Below are 18,675 nucleotides of genomic sequence, written 5' to 3' on the forward strand. Positions count from 1 at the left end.
CTTTAACACATTTTTTATTATAAATTACATGTTTCCATACTATCTCCCATTTACAACGCCAGTTTATGCGAAAATTCTAAAAGAAAAATTACGTGATATTCACAGCGTTAAGCATTGGAGAAGCATGTCCTCTGACTCGCATCAAAGGCGTGCTATTACAATACACACACATACACACATGTATCTACACATCATCATCATCATTTTATGTCTGTTGTCCAATTTGCCTGAAAACTGGTAAGCCGGGGAGCTGCACCAGGTTCCCATCTGATTTGGCAAGATTCCTAGTTGGATGCCCTGCCTAATGCCAACCACTCTGAGAGTGTAGTGGGTGTTTTTTATGTCCTACTGACATGGGTGTCATTGACCCGACACAGGCATTGGCCACGACTATGGTCTCCCTTGGCTTGACAGGTCTACACAAGCACAGTATATCAGCATAGATCTTGGTCACCTGTCACTGCCTCCACGAGGCCCAACACTCAAATGGTACTATTACATGTCACCAGCATGGGTACCAGTCAGACAGCACTGGCGTCAGCCACAACTATGATTTCACTTGACTTGACAGGTCTTCACAAGCACAGTATATAGCCCAACATTTGAAGGGTGCTTTTAATGGGCCAGTTACGTGACACTGGCATTGGTCACAACTACTGTCTCACATGACTTGACAGGTTCTCATGCACAGCATATTGCCAAGGGTTTCAGTTGCTTGTCATTGCCTCCTTGAGGCTCAACATTCAAAGATCATGTTTCACACATGTATATATTCATACATATACATATATATGCATACATGGTCTGATCAATAAGCTTCCGGCCTGTTGCCACAGTAATGAAGCCAAAGCACGCAAAGTGAAGCCACTTGGCACATATTGACCTTCAACTCTGCTGTGCATGCGCACTAAGTTTTAACATTCTAGCTCACTTCCGCAGTTTACAACAGTGCTTGAAAGGAAGGTGTGTAGCGTGTGATCATCATATTGATCATGACAGAGAAAGTTAAGCAGAGAATCTGCATCAAAATTTACCAAAAGCTTAGTGATACCTGCTCAGAGGCCTATGCAAAGTTTTCAAAAACTTTTCATCTTTCTCAACATAATGAAGGAGATCTTGTGCAACTGAAACCCGAGTGTCTTTTTGGTCAGCTGAAAACAATTTTGGAACAAACTTGGCACAGCAGAAATGAGCCAGAAAGCTAAAACTAGTGTGCATGCACAGCAGAGTTCAAGATCAATCTGTGCCAAGTGGCTTCACTCTGCATGCTTTAGCTTTATTACTATGGCAACGGTCCAGATACTTATTGATCAGACCTTGTATATACATACATAAATAGTCTCTTTAAACTTCCAGTCAACATATATTTCTGCTGCATGGATATCTTATGTAGTGTCTGTTTGCATCCTATTAATTTAGCTGCATTAAGATTTCATCCAGGTTAAACATATCCATGCAGCTTTATTCAAGGTGCTGCCACTAGTAGAGTTTGAAACGAGCTAAAATATAATGGTTTTGACACTCTTATAATTTAGGAAAGAGACATTTGTGTTGAGAGGAGAATGTAGCAGAGGTAGTAGGGAGAAATATATGGCTTTAAAATCCATTATCAGTTCATTTCAAGAGTAACCCTCAAGTTTAGAAGTAGTAATCAGAAAGGCTATGTACTAAATTAGGTCAGAGTATTTTTCGTCCACTAGCCTTAAGTAAACTAGACAGACAGATATCATTTCTGCAATAAATAAATACACTAAGAGTCATTAAGTCAGTTAGAACTTAAAAATATACAATACAAAGAATACATGTGCATATATATATATATATATATATATATACACTTTTTGGCTGACTGAGGTGGATTCGGTTATGTTTTCAGATCTGTGTCGATGTGGAATGTTACTTGTTCATGCTTGCACAGTTTGCTAGCATAGTCAAATTTACTGCTGGAATACCGTATTGATGAAGGAAATTGAGTATTTATCACTCATAATCCAGAAACGCGTCTACGGTTAATCTTCGGAATGGTTAGTTTTCATTGTTTTTTCTTCTTGTTTTTGCCTTTGTGAGTTACAAGTGATGCTATCTGTGGGAGTCTCAGCTTTTTTAGCTGCTATTTCTGAACTTCGGTATGTGGTGAAGCAAATATTTGCTGATCCCTTAATTATGTTTATAAATATATATGAGCTTTTAAATAAGTTCTCCACCAATAATGGTGCTTACATACCGATGGGCTTGGTAAAAATTATTAATTATTAATTGTTGATTTATTAATGAATTAATAAATTGATAATCCTTTACCCTTTTAATTTGTAATAATTATATATATATATATATATATATATATATATATATATATATATATATATATATATATATATATATATATATATATATATATATATATATATACATATATACATATATATACATAAACACATATATATTGCGCTTTTTCCTCTCTCTGTTTTTTTCTGTTCTCTCTCTCCATTTTTTCCTTCTCAGTCCTTTCTGTCAAAGAGCATAGGCTTGAAACAAAAGATTTTTCAATTATTCCTGAGTGTCAAAATGATAGACTTGCTTTTTGTTGTTCCTTCACCTGTCTCTGTCTTTTGTTTTCTTTAAGTTCAAACTATATATATATATATATAAAATGTGCATATGTGTGTGTGTGCATTTGCCTGTGTGTATGTGTGTGCACATGCATGCATCATTGTAGTGTATCATCTTCCTCATCATTATTGTTTTTACATCCACTTTTCCATGCTTACATGGATCACATGAATTTTGTTGAGGCAGATTTTCTATGGCAAGATGCTCTTCTTGTTGCCACCCACTTACCTGTTTTCCAGCAAGGTGATATTTTTCCCTGACACTGCTTGTATGATGTTGATGTTTGCTTACAACTGTTATCCGATATCGAGACATGGAGACACACATACAAAACCAGAGAACAAAGGGGGAAAATGAAGGAAATGATATTGCTAAATGAGGAGGGGTGCTGGTGATGATGATGTTTGTTGTTTGTAGTCATGGTACGGTTGGCAATGATGGCTATTACTTGCACTAAGCCACATGTGTTAAATGATAAGTATATTTTATAAATTTCAGTTCACAAAAATAAAGAAATTGTTGACTTTCAGCTCCTTATTACTAACAACCCCCACCACCACTACCAACACCATGACGACTGGCACCCAGGCCAACGTCGTCTCCCTCATTGGACACGAAACTCAGCTTGCGAAGACTTATTGGGGCAAGCGAAAGCGAAATCGGGATGGCACCTGTGCCCAGCATCGCCTTTATGGCACTTGTGCCGGCAGCATGTGTAAGGATTTTCGAGCGAGATCGTTGCCAGTGCCCCTGGACTGGCTCTTGTGCAGGTGGCACATAAAATACACCATTTCGAGCGTGGCCGTTGCCAGTATCACCTGACTGGCCTTCGTGCAGGTGACACGTAAAAGCACCTACTACACTCTCTGAGTGGTTGGCATTAGGAAGGGCATCCAGCTGTAGAAACTGCCAAATTAGATTGGAGCCTGGTGTAGCCATCCGGTTTCACCAGTCCTCAGTCAAATCGTCCAACCCATGCTAGCATGGAAAGCGGACGTTAAATGATGATGATGAAGATCATCATCACCAATTAACGTCCATTTTCCATGCTGGCATGGGTTGGACGGTTTGACTGAGGACTGGTAAAGCCAGGGTCTACACCAGGCTCCATTGTCTGTTCTGGCATAGTTTCTATGGCTGGATGACCTTCCTAATGCCAACCATTCCACAGAGTGCACCAGGAGATTTTTGTGTGGGACCAGTATCAATGCTTTTAACATGGCACTAGTACCACTGTTTTTTTTTATGTGGCACCAACATCAGTATCAATTCTGCTGTTTTGGATGGGTCTTGTGTGTACCCGTGCACAATTAAGTATCTAGACTGCTTCAACAACATCTCATTCTGTTCCTTTCCTTTTCTATTTTTCACTGTTATCACTTCAACTAACATTTGTTATGGTTTCTGTCTCTCTTTCCTTCATTATCTCTCTCTATATATATATCTGTCTGTCTGTCTCTATTTCGCTTGTCATTCACTGTCATCTCCACAATTACAATTATAATAACAACAATTGTATTCCAATTTTGGTACAAGGCCAGCAATTTCAAGGAGGCGGGGTAAGTCAATAACATCAGTTTCAGTGACAAACTGGAACATATTTTATTGATCCCGAAAGGATGAAAGGGTAAGTTAACCTTGGCAAAATCTGAATTTAGAATGTAAAGATGGATGAAATGCTTCTAAGCATTTTTCTGGTGTCCTAATGATTCTCCTTAATCTCTGCTTTCAGATCTTTATGTATTGCATGTATATATCTATGTACATCAGTATGAGTATAAATAAATATATACATACACACATACAAATTATATGTAATTTGTCATCATCATCACTTAACATCCATTTTCCATGCTAGCATAGGTTGAACAGTTTGACAGGATCTGACATATCCCACAGAACTGCATCATGCTCTAATATCTGCCTGGAATGGTTTATATGGCTGGATGGCATTCCTAATGCCACTCACAGTACAGAGTGTACTGGGTGCTTTTTTCATGACACCAACATTAGTGAAATCACCATGTAACATACAAGACCAAGATACCCTTTAATTGAGTGGTGCTAAAGTAGGAAGAATGGTAGCTTTATGCTAGAATATAAGAGGTTAAGATGTGAAAGAAGGGACCAAAAAAGAACAGGTTTCTTGATATAGAGCAGTAGTTCTTAATGTGCTTTGTAGCACCCCATTTTTTAAAATAATTGTCACGCCTAACGTCCACCTAAGTGGCAAGTGAGATATCATGACTAAACTAACTTAACATGGATGATAATTTATAAATTTTACTTTAAAAATGGATTGTATAAGCTTTTAACAGTGAAATGGTAAAAAAAAATTAATACAGACAGATGCATTGCAAGTTAATGACTTCCCCGTGCCTGATGAAATCTCATTTTATTTTGATAACCATTACTATTTTATCATGTATAATACAATTACTATTAAAATTTAGTATGTTAATTATGTTACCTCACCACCCCCTACAACATGCCCAGTGCCCCCTTGCAGTTGGTACTGCCCATTCTGAGAACTTCTGATGTAGAGGAACTATACAGCAGCTCAATTATAGAAGTGTGGTTGGAGTGGATTCTACTTGACCCTTGCAAGTAATGAAAAGTAGATGTTAAAAAAATGATGATGATGATTTTATACATAAATTTGGAAACAAAAACTGAATTTAAGAAATAAATTTTAATGAAATGATTATAATTCCATGGTGATAATAAACAAACTAACCTTATTAATTGTTTTATGATTGTTTTATAGCTGTTACTCTTTAACCTGTAAAAACAACAAAAAATTTAAAGTGGATCATCAATGGAATCAATAGAAAGATACTTAATTCAATAATATCCTCCATATTTTTTTTTATATTCACATCAGTTTAACCATCTATTACCATATTTCTGTTGAAATACACAGCTTTTGTTTCAATTACTTTTGAAAATAAAGAAGAATTTCATAAATTAACTTTTAACATGAAATTTTGATTGAAGGTTTTTTTTAAAATTTAGATCACTTTAAAACGGGGTTTGCTTTATAGAACTAAGGGGTCATCTTTACTTTTAGCATTTAAACTGGCCATATCTAGCCCAAATATTCAACCTGTTTTATGTTCAAACTGTCGAAATGTGGCCTCTTACACTTACCCTACAATGTCATTCTAAAAATATACAATCACATCATTGAAATCTCAAAGTTATAAAATAATTCAGGATTAATTCAAATCCATGTTAATTAATAAGCATTAAATTTGACAGAGTAATCTGAATGCTAAAGGGTTAAGTGGGGGTGCAGGCAATGTTTCCATGATGGCAATCTTGGATCTTTTTGCCGTACATCTTTTCTCACTGAGTATGTGAGTGCCATACTTATTTCTTCACTACCCACAAGGGGCCAAACAAAGGGTTAAGTCGATTACATCGACCCCCAGTACGTAACTGGCACTTAATTTATCGACCCCGAAAGGATGAAAGGCAAAGTCGACCTCGGCGGAATTTGAACTCAGAACGTAGCAGCAGACGAAATACCGCTAAGCATTTCGCCTGGCGTGCTAATGTTTCTGCCAGCTCACCTATGTGAGTGCCATACTTAGTCATATTTGACTAAACTACATATTTTTAACATCTTTATTATCTATCTCAACCACATATAACTATGTGACTATGTAACTACACTGCTTGACTATTTCTCTGTGCTTGTTATACTTCTTCTGCATACCTCTACCAGTTGAACAAATAAGGGAGCCACTATGTGGTTCATCAATTGCTGGAAACAGCAGTCAAATCTCCCTCAAATCACACCCTACCATCTTAAAAAAAAAAGACACATTGGATATTGTGGTCCTAGGTTCCTTGGACAAGAAAAAAATGGAATGATCATAGCTGGATCTTTGTTCATTGGTTTATTGGATCAGGGCTGTCCTATTGTGAAACAACAAGATCTAGCAATGTCTTTGACATTTATCAATTCTTCAACTTACCTGTACTTAATTTTTTTTTACTTGAGAATTAGTAATTTAATGGATCTTATTCAATGTAACTCATGGGCTGGTCACAGATGGAATGTCTTTAATGATACGTTGGTTGTATTAGGGTTGACCCAGAGCTAACGACAACTAATTAAAACTTTTACCATTTCAATATATGAAACCAAGACACTAAACTCCACTTGCGAAGACCTGTTGAGGCAAGTGAAATTGAAATCGAGTTAAATTGGACACTAAACTCCACTTGCGAAGACCTGTTGAGGCAAGTGATATCGAAGTTAAGTAAAATTTGACGACTGGCACCCATGCCAACGTCGTCTCCCTCATTGGACATGAAACTCAGCTTGCAAAGACTTATTGGGGCAAGCGAAAGCGAAATTGTGATGGCATCTGTGCCTAGCAACGCCTTTCTGGCACTTGTGCCTGCAGCATGTGTAAGGACTTTCGAGCGAGATCGTTGCCAGTGCCCCTGGACTGGCACATAAAATACACCATTTTCAGCATGGCCGTTGCCAGTACCGCCTGACTGGCCTTCGTAGGATTTTCGAGGAGATCGTTGCTAGTGCCCCTGGACTGGCTCTTGTGCGGGTGGCACGTAAAATACACCATTTTGAGCATGGCCGTTGCCAGTACCGCCTGACTGGCCTTTGTGCAAGTGACACGTAAAAGCACCCACTACACTCTCTGAGTGGTTGGCGTTAGGAATGGCATCCAGCTGTAGAAACTCTGCCAAATCAGATTGGAGCCTGGTGTCGCCTCCTGGTTTCACCAGTCCTCAGTCAAATCGTCCAACCAATGCTAGCATGGAAAGCGGATGTTAAACGACAATGATGATGATGACGATTAATATTTTAGTAATGTTAAACCTATTATATTTTTACAAACTGAAATTTTTGGCTTACATGCTCCACAATTTTTCAATTTATTTACATTATATTCTTTTATTTCTTTCAGTCACTTGACTGTGGTCATGCAGAAGTATCACCTTTGAGCAAATCAACCCCAGGACTTATTCTTTGTAAGTCTAGTACTTATTCTATCAGTCTCTTTTGTCGAATCACTAAGTTACAGGGACATAAACACACCAGCATCGGTTGTCAAGTAATGTTGGGGGACAAACACATACATATACATATATACAATGGGCTGCTTTCAGTTTCCATCTACCAAATTCACTCACAAGGCTTTGGTTGGCCCGAGGCTATAGTAGAAGACACTTGCCCAAGGTGCCACGCAATGGGACTGAACACAGAACCATGTGGTTGGTAAGCAAGCTACTTACCACACAGCCACACCTGCACCTATATATATATATATATATATATATATATATATATATATATATATATATATATATATGTTAAAAAATAACGTTGACCACTAACGTGGACAATTGATGCGCTAGAAATAGATCACATCTTGTGTCTATTAAAACCTAAATTGTTCTCAACATGAAATATAGCAGCATACCAAAAACGTGAGCGGGCAAGACATTTAAAATCACCTAAACAAGCATTATTAAACAGGAACTAGTTTTGGATTTAACAAATTCTTACCATTTGTCTATTCCTCATCAGCCTGATTTGTAATGAATCGTATTCATCAGAATCGTATACAGAGTTGCCCACCGCCATTGGTGGGCGTGCATATGGTTCTGCTAATTACAGCTTAATGGTAAAATTCAAAAGTCTTCGTTTTGGCGCGCTAATTCCAGGAATATATCCGCAGAAAATATTTACTGCGTCTTTTATATTCAGTATGAGAACATGGGCAATGGGTAAAATATTATTATAAAATCTGGTAATTAGTCATATATTAATTAATATCGACTAATTATCAGTAAGCCAGCACATCTAAAGAATCAAAGAGATTCAGAAATATTATCTGCAATCTCAGGGGATTAAGGTACATTTAAAAAAATAACGTTGACCACTAACATGGACAATTGATGCGCTAGAAATAGATCACATCTTGTGTCTATTAAAACCTAAATTGTTCTCAACATGAAATATAGCAGCATACCAAAAACGTGAGCGGGCAAGACATTTAAAATCACCTAAACAAGCATTATTAAACAGGAACTAGTTTCGGATTTAACAAATTCTTACCATTTGTCTATTCCTCATCAGCCTGATTTGTAATGAATCGTATTCATCAGAATCGTATACAGAGTTGCCCACCGCCATTGGTGGGCGTGCATATGGTTCTGCTAATTACAGCTTAATGGTAAAATTCAAAAGTCTTCGTTTTGGCGCGCTAATTCCAGGAATATATATATATATATGTATAGGCTGGGGGTACCTACTGTGAGTGCTAGTTACAATGTATAGTACCAACTTTTTATAACTGGAGGTAACACAGAAAACAGTGTGTGTATTCCTAATGTGGTCCAAAAGAGAAGAGTCAGTTTTAGCTTGGCTAAGCATGTACTTTCGCCAGAAGTCCCCAGAGTGAGAGCCAGCATTTGGAATGACTGTAAATGAATGCCTCTTCGGTTCAGTGGAGGTGTAGTGTGGTAGAATTTACTTGAAATGAGCAGTATTTGAGTAGTACTGTTAAAAGAAATGAGGTTAGCATAGTTCCACTGAAAGATGCTCTTCAAATTCCACTGAAGTCAACTTTGCCTTTCATCCTTTCGGGGTTGATGAAATAAAGTACCAGTTGAACACTGGAGTCAAATGTAATCATCTATCCCTTATTTTGTTTCTCTTTTACTCTTTTATTTGTTTCAGTCATTTGACTGTGGCCATGCTGGAGCACCGCCTTTAGTCAAGCAAATAGACCCCAGGACTTATTCTTTGTAAGCCTAGTACTTATTCTATCGGTCTCTTTTTGCCGAACCGCTAAGTTACGGGGACGTAAACACACCAGCATCGGTTGTCAAGCGATGTTGGTGGGACAAACACACACACACACACACACATATATATATATATATATATATATATATATATATATATATATATATACATATATACGACGGACTTCTTTCAGTTTTCGTCTACCAAATCCACTCACAAGGCTTTGGTCGGCCCGAGGCTATAGTAGAAGACACTTGCTGATCCAGGAACTATGTGGTTGGTAAGCAAGCTACTTACCACACACCCACTCCTACGCCTATGTGGACTCTCTGAGAGCTATCTTATCATCGGTGGACACCATATATGTACATGTAAAATTTTTGAAATAAAATGTTTGTTTGTAGTTTAGTAAAAACTAACAATGAAACAATTTCGTTATATTCATAACATAAATTCCAAATACACATCTTGAAAATTTCCATAAATACAAGTACCTCGTAATCATAACTATCATAAACTACAACTTATTTCATTATAACATAAACCTTAATATCATAGACTACTCTCTTTTACTTGTTTCAGTCATTTGACTGCGGCCATGCTGGAGCACCGCCTTTAGTCGATCAAATCGACCCCGGCACTTATTCTTTGTAAGCCTAGTACTTATTCTATCGGTCTCTTTTTGCCGAACCGCTAAGTGACGGGGACATAAACACACCAGCATCGGTTGTCAAGCAATGCTAGGGGGACAAACACAGACACACAAACATACACACACACACACACATATATGCATACATATATACGACGGGCTTCTTTCAGTTTCCGTCTACCAAATCCACTTACAAGGCTTTGGAGGTACAATTTATAAAAAAGTTGGCGATCATTCGATATAAGTGTCAAAGATTGCCTGTTGTTGAATAGATAACTTTAGGGATACGTCAAATAAAGTTAATATTCAATTGTGAAAGGAAATTCATTCTTGTAATTCTGTTTATTAGATAGAGTGTGTTTTCTTTGATTTTTTTTCCGTCTTCGGTTCAACTATTTTCCGGATTCCTACAGTTTAGATGTCGGAGATTACGAATACAGACAAAAACATTAAAGTGAAAAGAATTTGCGTTTTACTTGTGTTTGCCTTAAATAATAATTTAAAGTAAACAAATATTAGAAACAAACATTGGTTTAATAATTAATGTTATAAAGTTTGGGGCTAATGCAGTTTCGCAATTTTAGTAAAAAAGTAATTTAATAAACAAACAAATATACCTGACTTTTATAGCATATGAAATCAACATAATACCAGCGATGGCAAGTTCCATTTCTACAACAGTTTTCTTTAAAACAATCTCGATTCTAGTCGACTCATTACTTGTGTTCCACCTTAAGAGTTAAAACTTTTAACAAAACGTGTTATTTTGCAACTACTGGACATATCGAGTTAAATTTCATCATTATTTCTATAGAGTAACCTCCCTTCTTAATCATAATCCATGTTAGGAAAAAAACAAAACTAATAAAAATGAAAATTATACCTATTTGGGGATGTACTTGCATAGCAAGCGACCTGATCTGAGATCGTGTGCTGGAACGAAAACAATTGCAGCGTGGAAGATGTTTATAAGCCATTTATTTTTAAAAAATTAGTTACTGATTAATTGAATAATTAAAAGGGGCCTTTGATTTGAAAATAAAGTTACTTGATTGATTGGCATGAACTAGTGCTCTACAAAAGTATTGTCTCCTCTCTCAACTTTTTCAACCATTTCTAAAGTGAGAAGAAGAAAAAAAAATTTTAGAAATAAAAGCTGCATCTATTAGCAATGGATGTGTGAATGTAATTTGAGTCCAACAATGAGGACACTGATGATTTTAATTTTTGCCTGGGATTGGGAAAATGTGTCTGTTGATAGCAGGATATAACTCTTTTATTGTAATAAAGCTTTTAATAAAAGCATATAAATATTGTGTTGATAGAAAAAGTTGAAGGCAACCCATGGAACTTGAACCTACATCTCTTGTATACATGACAAACATTCTACCATTGTTTGCATTTGAAAGTACATTATTCAGCCTTAATAAATTGTAACAAAAACAGAAACAGAAACTTTGAAATGTGAACAAAATATACTTGGAGATTTCAAATATAAATATTTTATCTATATGCTTGGTACAGGAGAAACAAAATTGGTTGAAAGGTTACAGAAGTGACTCAAAGATAGAAAGTTTCATGTGTGACACCTGTAGTAACGCCGTGCGCATGCGTAGTCTCACGCATGCGTAGAATTAAACAACCAAGCGTTCCCGCTCAATTCATTCTCTTTCTTGCTGGCCAGCATAGAGCAATGGACGTGTCAAGAGTGTCTCTAACATTCGAACTCTGGAGACAGCCTCTTTACGTGTTAAGCTGTCTCTCTACATCTTTCGGACTTACGCTCGACAGCTCGCTCACACCTACATAACAACGTCCCAACAACAAAAGCTGTAACAACAAGAACTAAAGATGTATATATTTACCACCTAAATAAAGTGTTGTTTAAGTTGATAGTTTGGAGTTCAGCGTTCCGTTATATTCTTTAAGTTTATAGTAGGAAAGTCAGGTATACGTCTAAAGATGTATAACCCACTTTCTACTATACACTAAACAAACTAGCTCAGATTGACAAATGTCATGCATGAAATTCCACATTTTTGAGATATTTTTATAATTTTTCATTGATTCAAAAAACAAAAGTATATTATATATATATATATATATATATATATATATATGGAACACGGTGGTGAGAAAGGATCTTTGGACTGCTAGGCCTCACTGAGAAAATGACAAGGGACCAGATGTCATGATTTGCTGTACTTGATAAGATACGTCAAGCTAAGTAAAATTGCTGTCTTCCACACATACAGGTTTGTCTTTTCAGATGCTGATGCCACTCAAAAAGCATGGAAAGTGGACGTTAAATGATGATAGATAGCTACATATATATATAGAGAGAGAGAGAGAAAGAAAGTGTGTGTGTGTACTGCAGCTGTGAATCGGCTAACTCAAACCAATTTTGATTTTTAAAAAACATTTTTCACTTTCTGAATCTCTTATGCTCAAAATATAAAAATCCAAAGAATTTTTTTTATATATATGAATATATATATATATATATAGCTAGAAGTGAGGTTTTAACAATAGCCATTCTAAAACGAATAACTCCGATAAATTATTGAGTAATTGACGTTGAAAATAAAACTTTAGAAATAAATAACTTGAGTGATACAGGAAGAGTGAAAAAAAAAAAAACAGTCTGCCTTTGCAGAATATGAAAAAATGGAATTAAATATCGCAATTATTTCCCATCTCCGACCACATCGCTAATTCCATTTCGGCATTCGACCAAAATGAAATTATAGTTTCTTATAGTAAACATTGGTTGTTAACGTCGGCATGTTGTACGAGAAAGTCGAATTGTGTTGGGGACACATTTAGTCTTTTTTCTTTTTTTTTATCATGTTATTCACATCAAGGATGCATTATATAAAAATATTCAATCGATAACAGCACTGTTGACTATAGCGGCATTTGAACTCAGAACGAAAGGTACCAAAAAGCATTTTGCCTGATACTAAGCATTCTATTATGAGGCCGGTGCTCATTTTGTCAAATCTCCCATGATTTAAACTCACCCCTTTAAATGATGAAACAAAACATATCGTAAAGTAGTACACCCAAAGCGCCATCTTCAATAGTTATATGTGTCCAGGGGTCCTACATACGCAGCCACAGCGTGCCTATAGATTAGCATGGGACTCCTGGTACAGCCGTACTCTAAGACAGTACTAAGATCACCCAGAGCGATGCCATTGGCAAAGAAAGGTCATACATTTAAGAGGTGTGAAGTTGTGCGCATGCGCAAACGGCGTCGACTCTAAACTGCGAAAGTTGAATAACAATTATATCATATGTTTGGTTGCGAAGTACACGTGTTTCTGAAATGGACCTGCAACAAGCCACCGAAGAATTCAAGTCGCTCCTGTTGAAAATTGATAAGATGTATGTCGCTGATTTTATATCTTGGGTAGAAGACCACATCGAAGCGGCTGATAAAGGTAAAGAGAATGTATAGAATGATTTTGTTTTTAGGACAGGCTCGAAATTATTTATATTCGAAGTCCTTGCATTAAGAAACAATAAATAAATAAATGCCAAATGCTTGACTTCATAATATAAATTAACAATACCATTGATTAGCATATAGTTATATACAGGAATAATTGTATGGTGTGGTTGCCTTCATGGCAGCAACTCATAATTGTCTTGTAGAGTGAGATTTACAAATTACTAGTTGTTAATTGGGAAGTGTATGGCTGACGTGGGATGCTGTAGAAAATTTCTCCATTCTAAATTGGATCAGTCGTAGATGTTGGGTTAACCAGCAGAAATTGCTCTTTTTTTTTACGTGAAGAATATGGCATGTGAGATAAATTTAGTCAGCAACCTAAAGTGAAAGGCGTTCCAGCCATAACCTTTCCGTCCTTTATTCAGCGTATTTTTGATTACATATTTTAACATACTCTTTTACTCTTTTACTTGTTTCAGTCTTTTGACTGTGGCCATGCTGGAGCACCGCCTTTAGTCGAGCAAATCGACCCCAGGACTTATTCTTTGGAAGCCTAGTACTTATTCTATCGGTCCCTTTTGCCGAACCGCTAAGTTACGGGGACATAAACACACCAGCATCGGTTGTCAAGACATACAAACACATACATATATATATATATATACATATATACGACAGGCTTCTTTCAGTTTCTGTCTACCAAATCCACTCACAAGGCTTTGGTCGGCCCGAGGCTATAGTAGAAGACACTTGCCCAAGATGCCACGCAGTGGGACTGAACCCGGGACTATGTGGTTGGTAAGCAAGCTACTTACCACACAGCCACTCTGGCGAGTTGACTGCTATTTCTAACAATTCAAGTGACCGCGTTCATGTTTCCTCGCCGGCCTTAAGATATATATATACATGAAAATGTGGTAAACGTGTGGAGAATTGCGGCGTAAATTCTAAATATAGAATGTATACATTACATTGTGTTTGGTATTTACTTGATACATTGAAATGAAAACGTGATATTTACTATAGGGAATAAATATTTTATTTTAAAAGCACGTGTATTAGGAGCAGAGGAAACATTTACGTGTGGTTTATTATGTGGAATGTTGTAAAATGAAAAAAATATCAACAAATACCAGCAAATTCCATTTTATTCGTGACAGCTACTCCTATAGTCTCCAAATATTGAGATAGCTTATTATATAAGTAGCTGTAGTATTGAATTAGAAACAAAATTACAGAGTTGTTTCACTGGACTGTGGTTACGTTGGTGTGTTCTTGAAGGATTTAGTCGAACAGATCGACCTCAATACTTATTTTAAAGTTTGGTATTTATTGTATCGGACACTTTTACCAAACTACTAAGTTACTGGTACGTAAACAAGCCAGCACCGGTTGTCAAGCGGTGAATGCCACACGTGCGCGTGTGTATGTTTACACACTCATTCACAGCTGTCCGACGAGCGGTAACGTGAAACTAAGTAACAGTTTGTGAAGACTTTTTACTCTACCTTGTGTATTCAAGTACTATGTTTTCCATCTAGTTTTGCATTTGTGATTACGTTTGTGTGTGTGTGTATATATATATATATATATATATATATAATACAAATAATATGTGAGTATATGCATATATATACGTACATACATGTACATACCTACATCAACATGTATATATAGATGCATATCTGGGTACAGGACGTCACAAAAAAACGTGGACAAAATGAAAAACAACATAAACAGAGCACGGAATATATATAGAGAGAGGGGGGGAGATAGGCGGTCTTCTGCATAGTTTCCACTCTACCATGTTCACTCTTTAAGTGTTTATAAACCTGCTATTACTAGACATTTAGGCGGAGGTTAAAGGACGTGGACTGCACTCCACCTTTCAGGTCTTTTTTTTTTTTCCTACAGAAACCCACTTTTTCGGGTAAATTTTCAGATTAACACCCGCACGATTTTCACTAGGGTTTTAGGGTCAGGGTTAGGTTTACTGTTAGGGTTAGGGACGGAATTCCCTAACCCTAACCGTAACACCCTAGTGAAAATTGTGCGGGTGTTAATTTGAAAATTTACCCTTTTTCGACTGCGGAGATTCTGAATCTGCAAAAACAATCGGCATTTCAAAATTTAACCACCCACCATTTATCACTTTTTAAAGAAATTTTGTTTTGGCGAAATACGTTAAAGAATACGGAGATTATGATTCTGAAAAAAAAAAAAAAAAAATTTGTAAAATTTCAATTTTCCAAGAATGAATAAGTAAACACCAGCGCATCTGTGGCAGAAAGTGAACATGTCGTTGAGGGTCTTTTGGAATTAAGAGTGGTATGTAAAAATGAGTTTTTTTGTACACACACACGACAACAAAATGACATTTAAAATTTTTTTTTCTGTTTTGGTAATTCGTATTTAGAAAGTGGACCTTCGGTTTGGCTGTTGTTTCTAGCTTGTCGAATTAAAATTTTAAAAACGTGATTCGTCATATAGCTGCTGTTTCTAGCATGTCGAGTTTTCTGTTTAGATACTTTTTGTCTGCTATTTTAGTAGGGAGGGTAGGAGTGTTTATTTATTTATTTTTTTGGCACTGTCATGGTATTAGCTGTCAGAAGTGAAAGTAGAAAAATCTGACATGGAACGTTACTGCTGGTTTGAGTTGATTCTTTGGCTACTGACAGCTAATACCATGACTGGCCGGAGTGAGCTATCTGTCTGTCTGTCTCTCTCTCTCTATCTATCTATCTATCACTCGAAAGTTATTGGAACAAATTTGACACCTATATCCATGCGTTTGAAAACACACAGAGTATAAGGGTACTACTAAAGCAGAGTGGTCCCGAACGCGTAGTCGCGCGTCCGCGCTAGCTAGTCGTGAGTGGTCGATCCTATTATTTTTAAACTTCAAACTTCATTTGTTTTCTATTTTGATAAATTCTCTCTGTTGAAAATTATATTTTTATATTTTAAATAATTTGCAATTTCAGAAAATATATTTTTATATTAAATTTGCGTTTTCTAATTTGATAAATTCTACGGACACAAACAGAGGTGAACGAGTGATAGATAGATATATATATATATATAGAGAGAGAGATAGACAGACAGACAGACAGATAGATAGCTCCGGCTAGTCAGTAGCCAAAGAATCAACTCAAACCAGCAGTAACGTTCCTTGTCAGTTCTACTTTCAATTCTGACAGCTAATACCATGACTGCCTTTTTTTTTTTTTTTTTTCAGAATCATAATCTCTGTATTTTTCTACGTATTTCGCCCAAAAAATTTCTTTAAAAATTTCTTTGAAAAATTGGTTGTGAGGGGGGGGGGGGGGAGGATTAAATTTTGAAATGCTGATTTTTTTTTTTTTGCAGATTCGGAATTACCACAGTCGAAAAGATGGATTTCTGCAGAGAAAAAAATAATAAATAAATAACCGAAAAGGGGTGCGGTCCATAGAGTAATTTGTATAAATAACGTGATTTTAGCAGCACTACCCATTACTGATGCATTCAGGGAATATTTTAGAGTTTTCTATAATATGGAGCACATTGGTGGGTTTTGTAATATACAATTATGCAATACAGAATATATATAAATTTTAACCAACATCAGCTCGAAATATGAGGGGGGGGGGGGCAGTTCACTACTTTTAGTTGCTGAGTGGAACTCACAAGGATTTCAGCAGCTTTTAGCACAGTATTGAACTTGCAGCAGTGCTAAATATCATACATGCTACCAATAAATGTCCCAGTTCTTTTGGCTCTCTCTGTAACACACTTTTCTGTTTTTTTCTTTTTTCTTTTCTCCATGCTGAGAGTATCTGTAATCACTCCAACCATGCTAATTGTTTTAGTGCATGTTGGGTTTGTGTTCTTTGCTCTCAGCTTCAGTCTCCCCCCCCCCCCCCCCCACATACCTTTGCCATGTCCATGTTGAATCATATTTCTCCTACCTTCCTTATCAAATGTTTGAAATGCTTACACTGGTAGTACCATTGTATGGTCTCAAATTTGGATAAGTTTATATACTGGAGACAAATCCCGATGTTTTTTGAGTGAATAAACTTCATATGCACTCTTATAAAATACATAAAATGACAACCACATCAATGCTTTGTGATATTTAGTTAATGTATTTAGTAACTGCTACCGTTTGAATTTCTAGTTTAAATCCTACCGATGCCCATTTTACATTCCATCTTTTTGCAGTTGATAACCAAGTACTACTAGTGTTTTAATATCGTATTAAAACATCATAAATATGAATGAAATAATACTAGATTAATGATTTTTACCTTTAGACACAAGCATCTAGTTTCCTAGCTAAGAAAGGAGTGTCCGTGTGATCATTCTGTCTATCAAAAATAACATGTTTGGCTATGGAGAAATATTACCTTACTTGGAAAGAGGTGAAGAAATCCATTCACAAGGCTTTGGTTGGCCTAGGATTATAGTAGAAGACACCCAAGGTAGCAAGCAGTGGAACTGAACCCAAGACCATATGGTTAGGAAGCAAGCTGATTTACTACACACACAGCCATGTGTGTGGCTCACTCAAAGTGTCTTTACAAAACAGTAAACTCTTCCAATAACCATTTGCCTCTCTTCCTCTATTGATGCCACCTTCTCTCCACGAAGCCATCATCCTTGGTTCATAAAACCTCCAACACTGAGGTTAGCAGAGAGGTCAAATTGTTTGCCATCCTCAACTAAATATTCTTTACTTAAGACGGCAACAGAAAGAAATTTAGCTGCTATTTTTTGTAGATTATCCGATCACCTAGATATTTAAACATGAAATACAAATCTCTTACATGTTTCACTGAACAAGGCTGGCTTAGGGACCAATCAACTAATTGTAGTCCTGAGTGAGAAGGATTATAATTAAAAATATTCTAGCCAGGACTAACTTCTTTTAAGTGTGGGTTGCTATCTAGAAATTCATTATCCAGTGTGTGTGTCTCCCCCCATTATCAAGACAGTTCAATGTGATCAGAGAAAGACCCATAACCAGACAGACATGTTCTTCATGGATGATTGGAAAAGGACTCTGCATGACGGAGATACCCATTTGCAATTATCAGGTGATGTCAAGATCATGCACATGCACACACAATGGGCTTCTTTCATTCTCTCCAAGACTGCTATAGTTCTATGATACAATCTTCT

The 18,675-nt window shown here is 36.5% G+C and overlaps 2 protein-coding genes across 5 annotated transcripts in view; one reads left to right on the forward strand and one right to left on the reverse strand.

The window, feature by feature from the left end:
- The window catches only part of LOC106868888 (endonuclease V), a 49,549-nt gene extending 37,199 nt beyond the window's left edge, over positions 1–12,350 (reverse strand). The window contains exons 1-2 of the mRNA XM_014914346.3: positions 10,670–12,350; positions 5,348–5,392 (exon numbers count right to left, since the gene is read on the reverse strand). Coding sequence (XP_014769832.1) covers positions 5,348–5,392; positions 10,670–10,722 — 98 coding nt within the window. The 5' untranslated portion in view covers positions 10,723–12,350. The remainder of the gene's footprint in view (positions 1–5,347; positions 5,393–10,669) is intronic.
- Positions 12,351–12,815: 465 nt separating this feature from the next.
- The window catches only part of LOC106868885 (uncharacterized), a 28,741-nt gene continuing 22,881 nt past the window's right edge, over positions 12,816–18,675 (forward strand). The window contains exon 1 of one of the 4 annotated variants that reach the window (XM_014914337.3): positions 12,816–13,498. In XM_014914337.3, coding sequence (XP_014769823.1) covers positions 13,384–13,498 — 115 coding nt within the window. In that variant the 5' untranslated portion in view covers positions 12,816–13,383. Of the gene's footprint in view, positions 13,499–15,560; positions 15,838–16,123; positions 16,381–18,118; positions 18,591–18,675 lie in introns of those variants that run through there. The other 3 variants (XM_089365174.1, XM_089365175.1, XM_014914338.3) reach the window with 3 other exon arrangements.

The sequence above is a fragment of the Octopus bimaculoides genome, chromosome Z (genome assembly GCF_046866305.1).
Source record: "Octopus bimaculoides isolate indiv1 chromosome Z, ASM4686630v1, whole genome shotgun sequence".
NCBI lineage: Eukaryota > Metazoa > Mollusca > Cephalopoda > Octopoda > Octopodidae > Octopus > Octopus bimaculoides.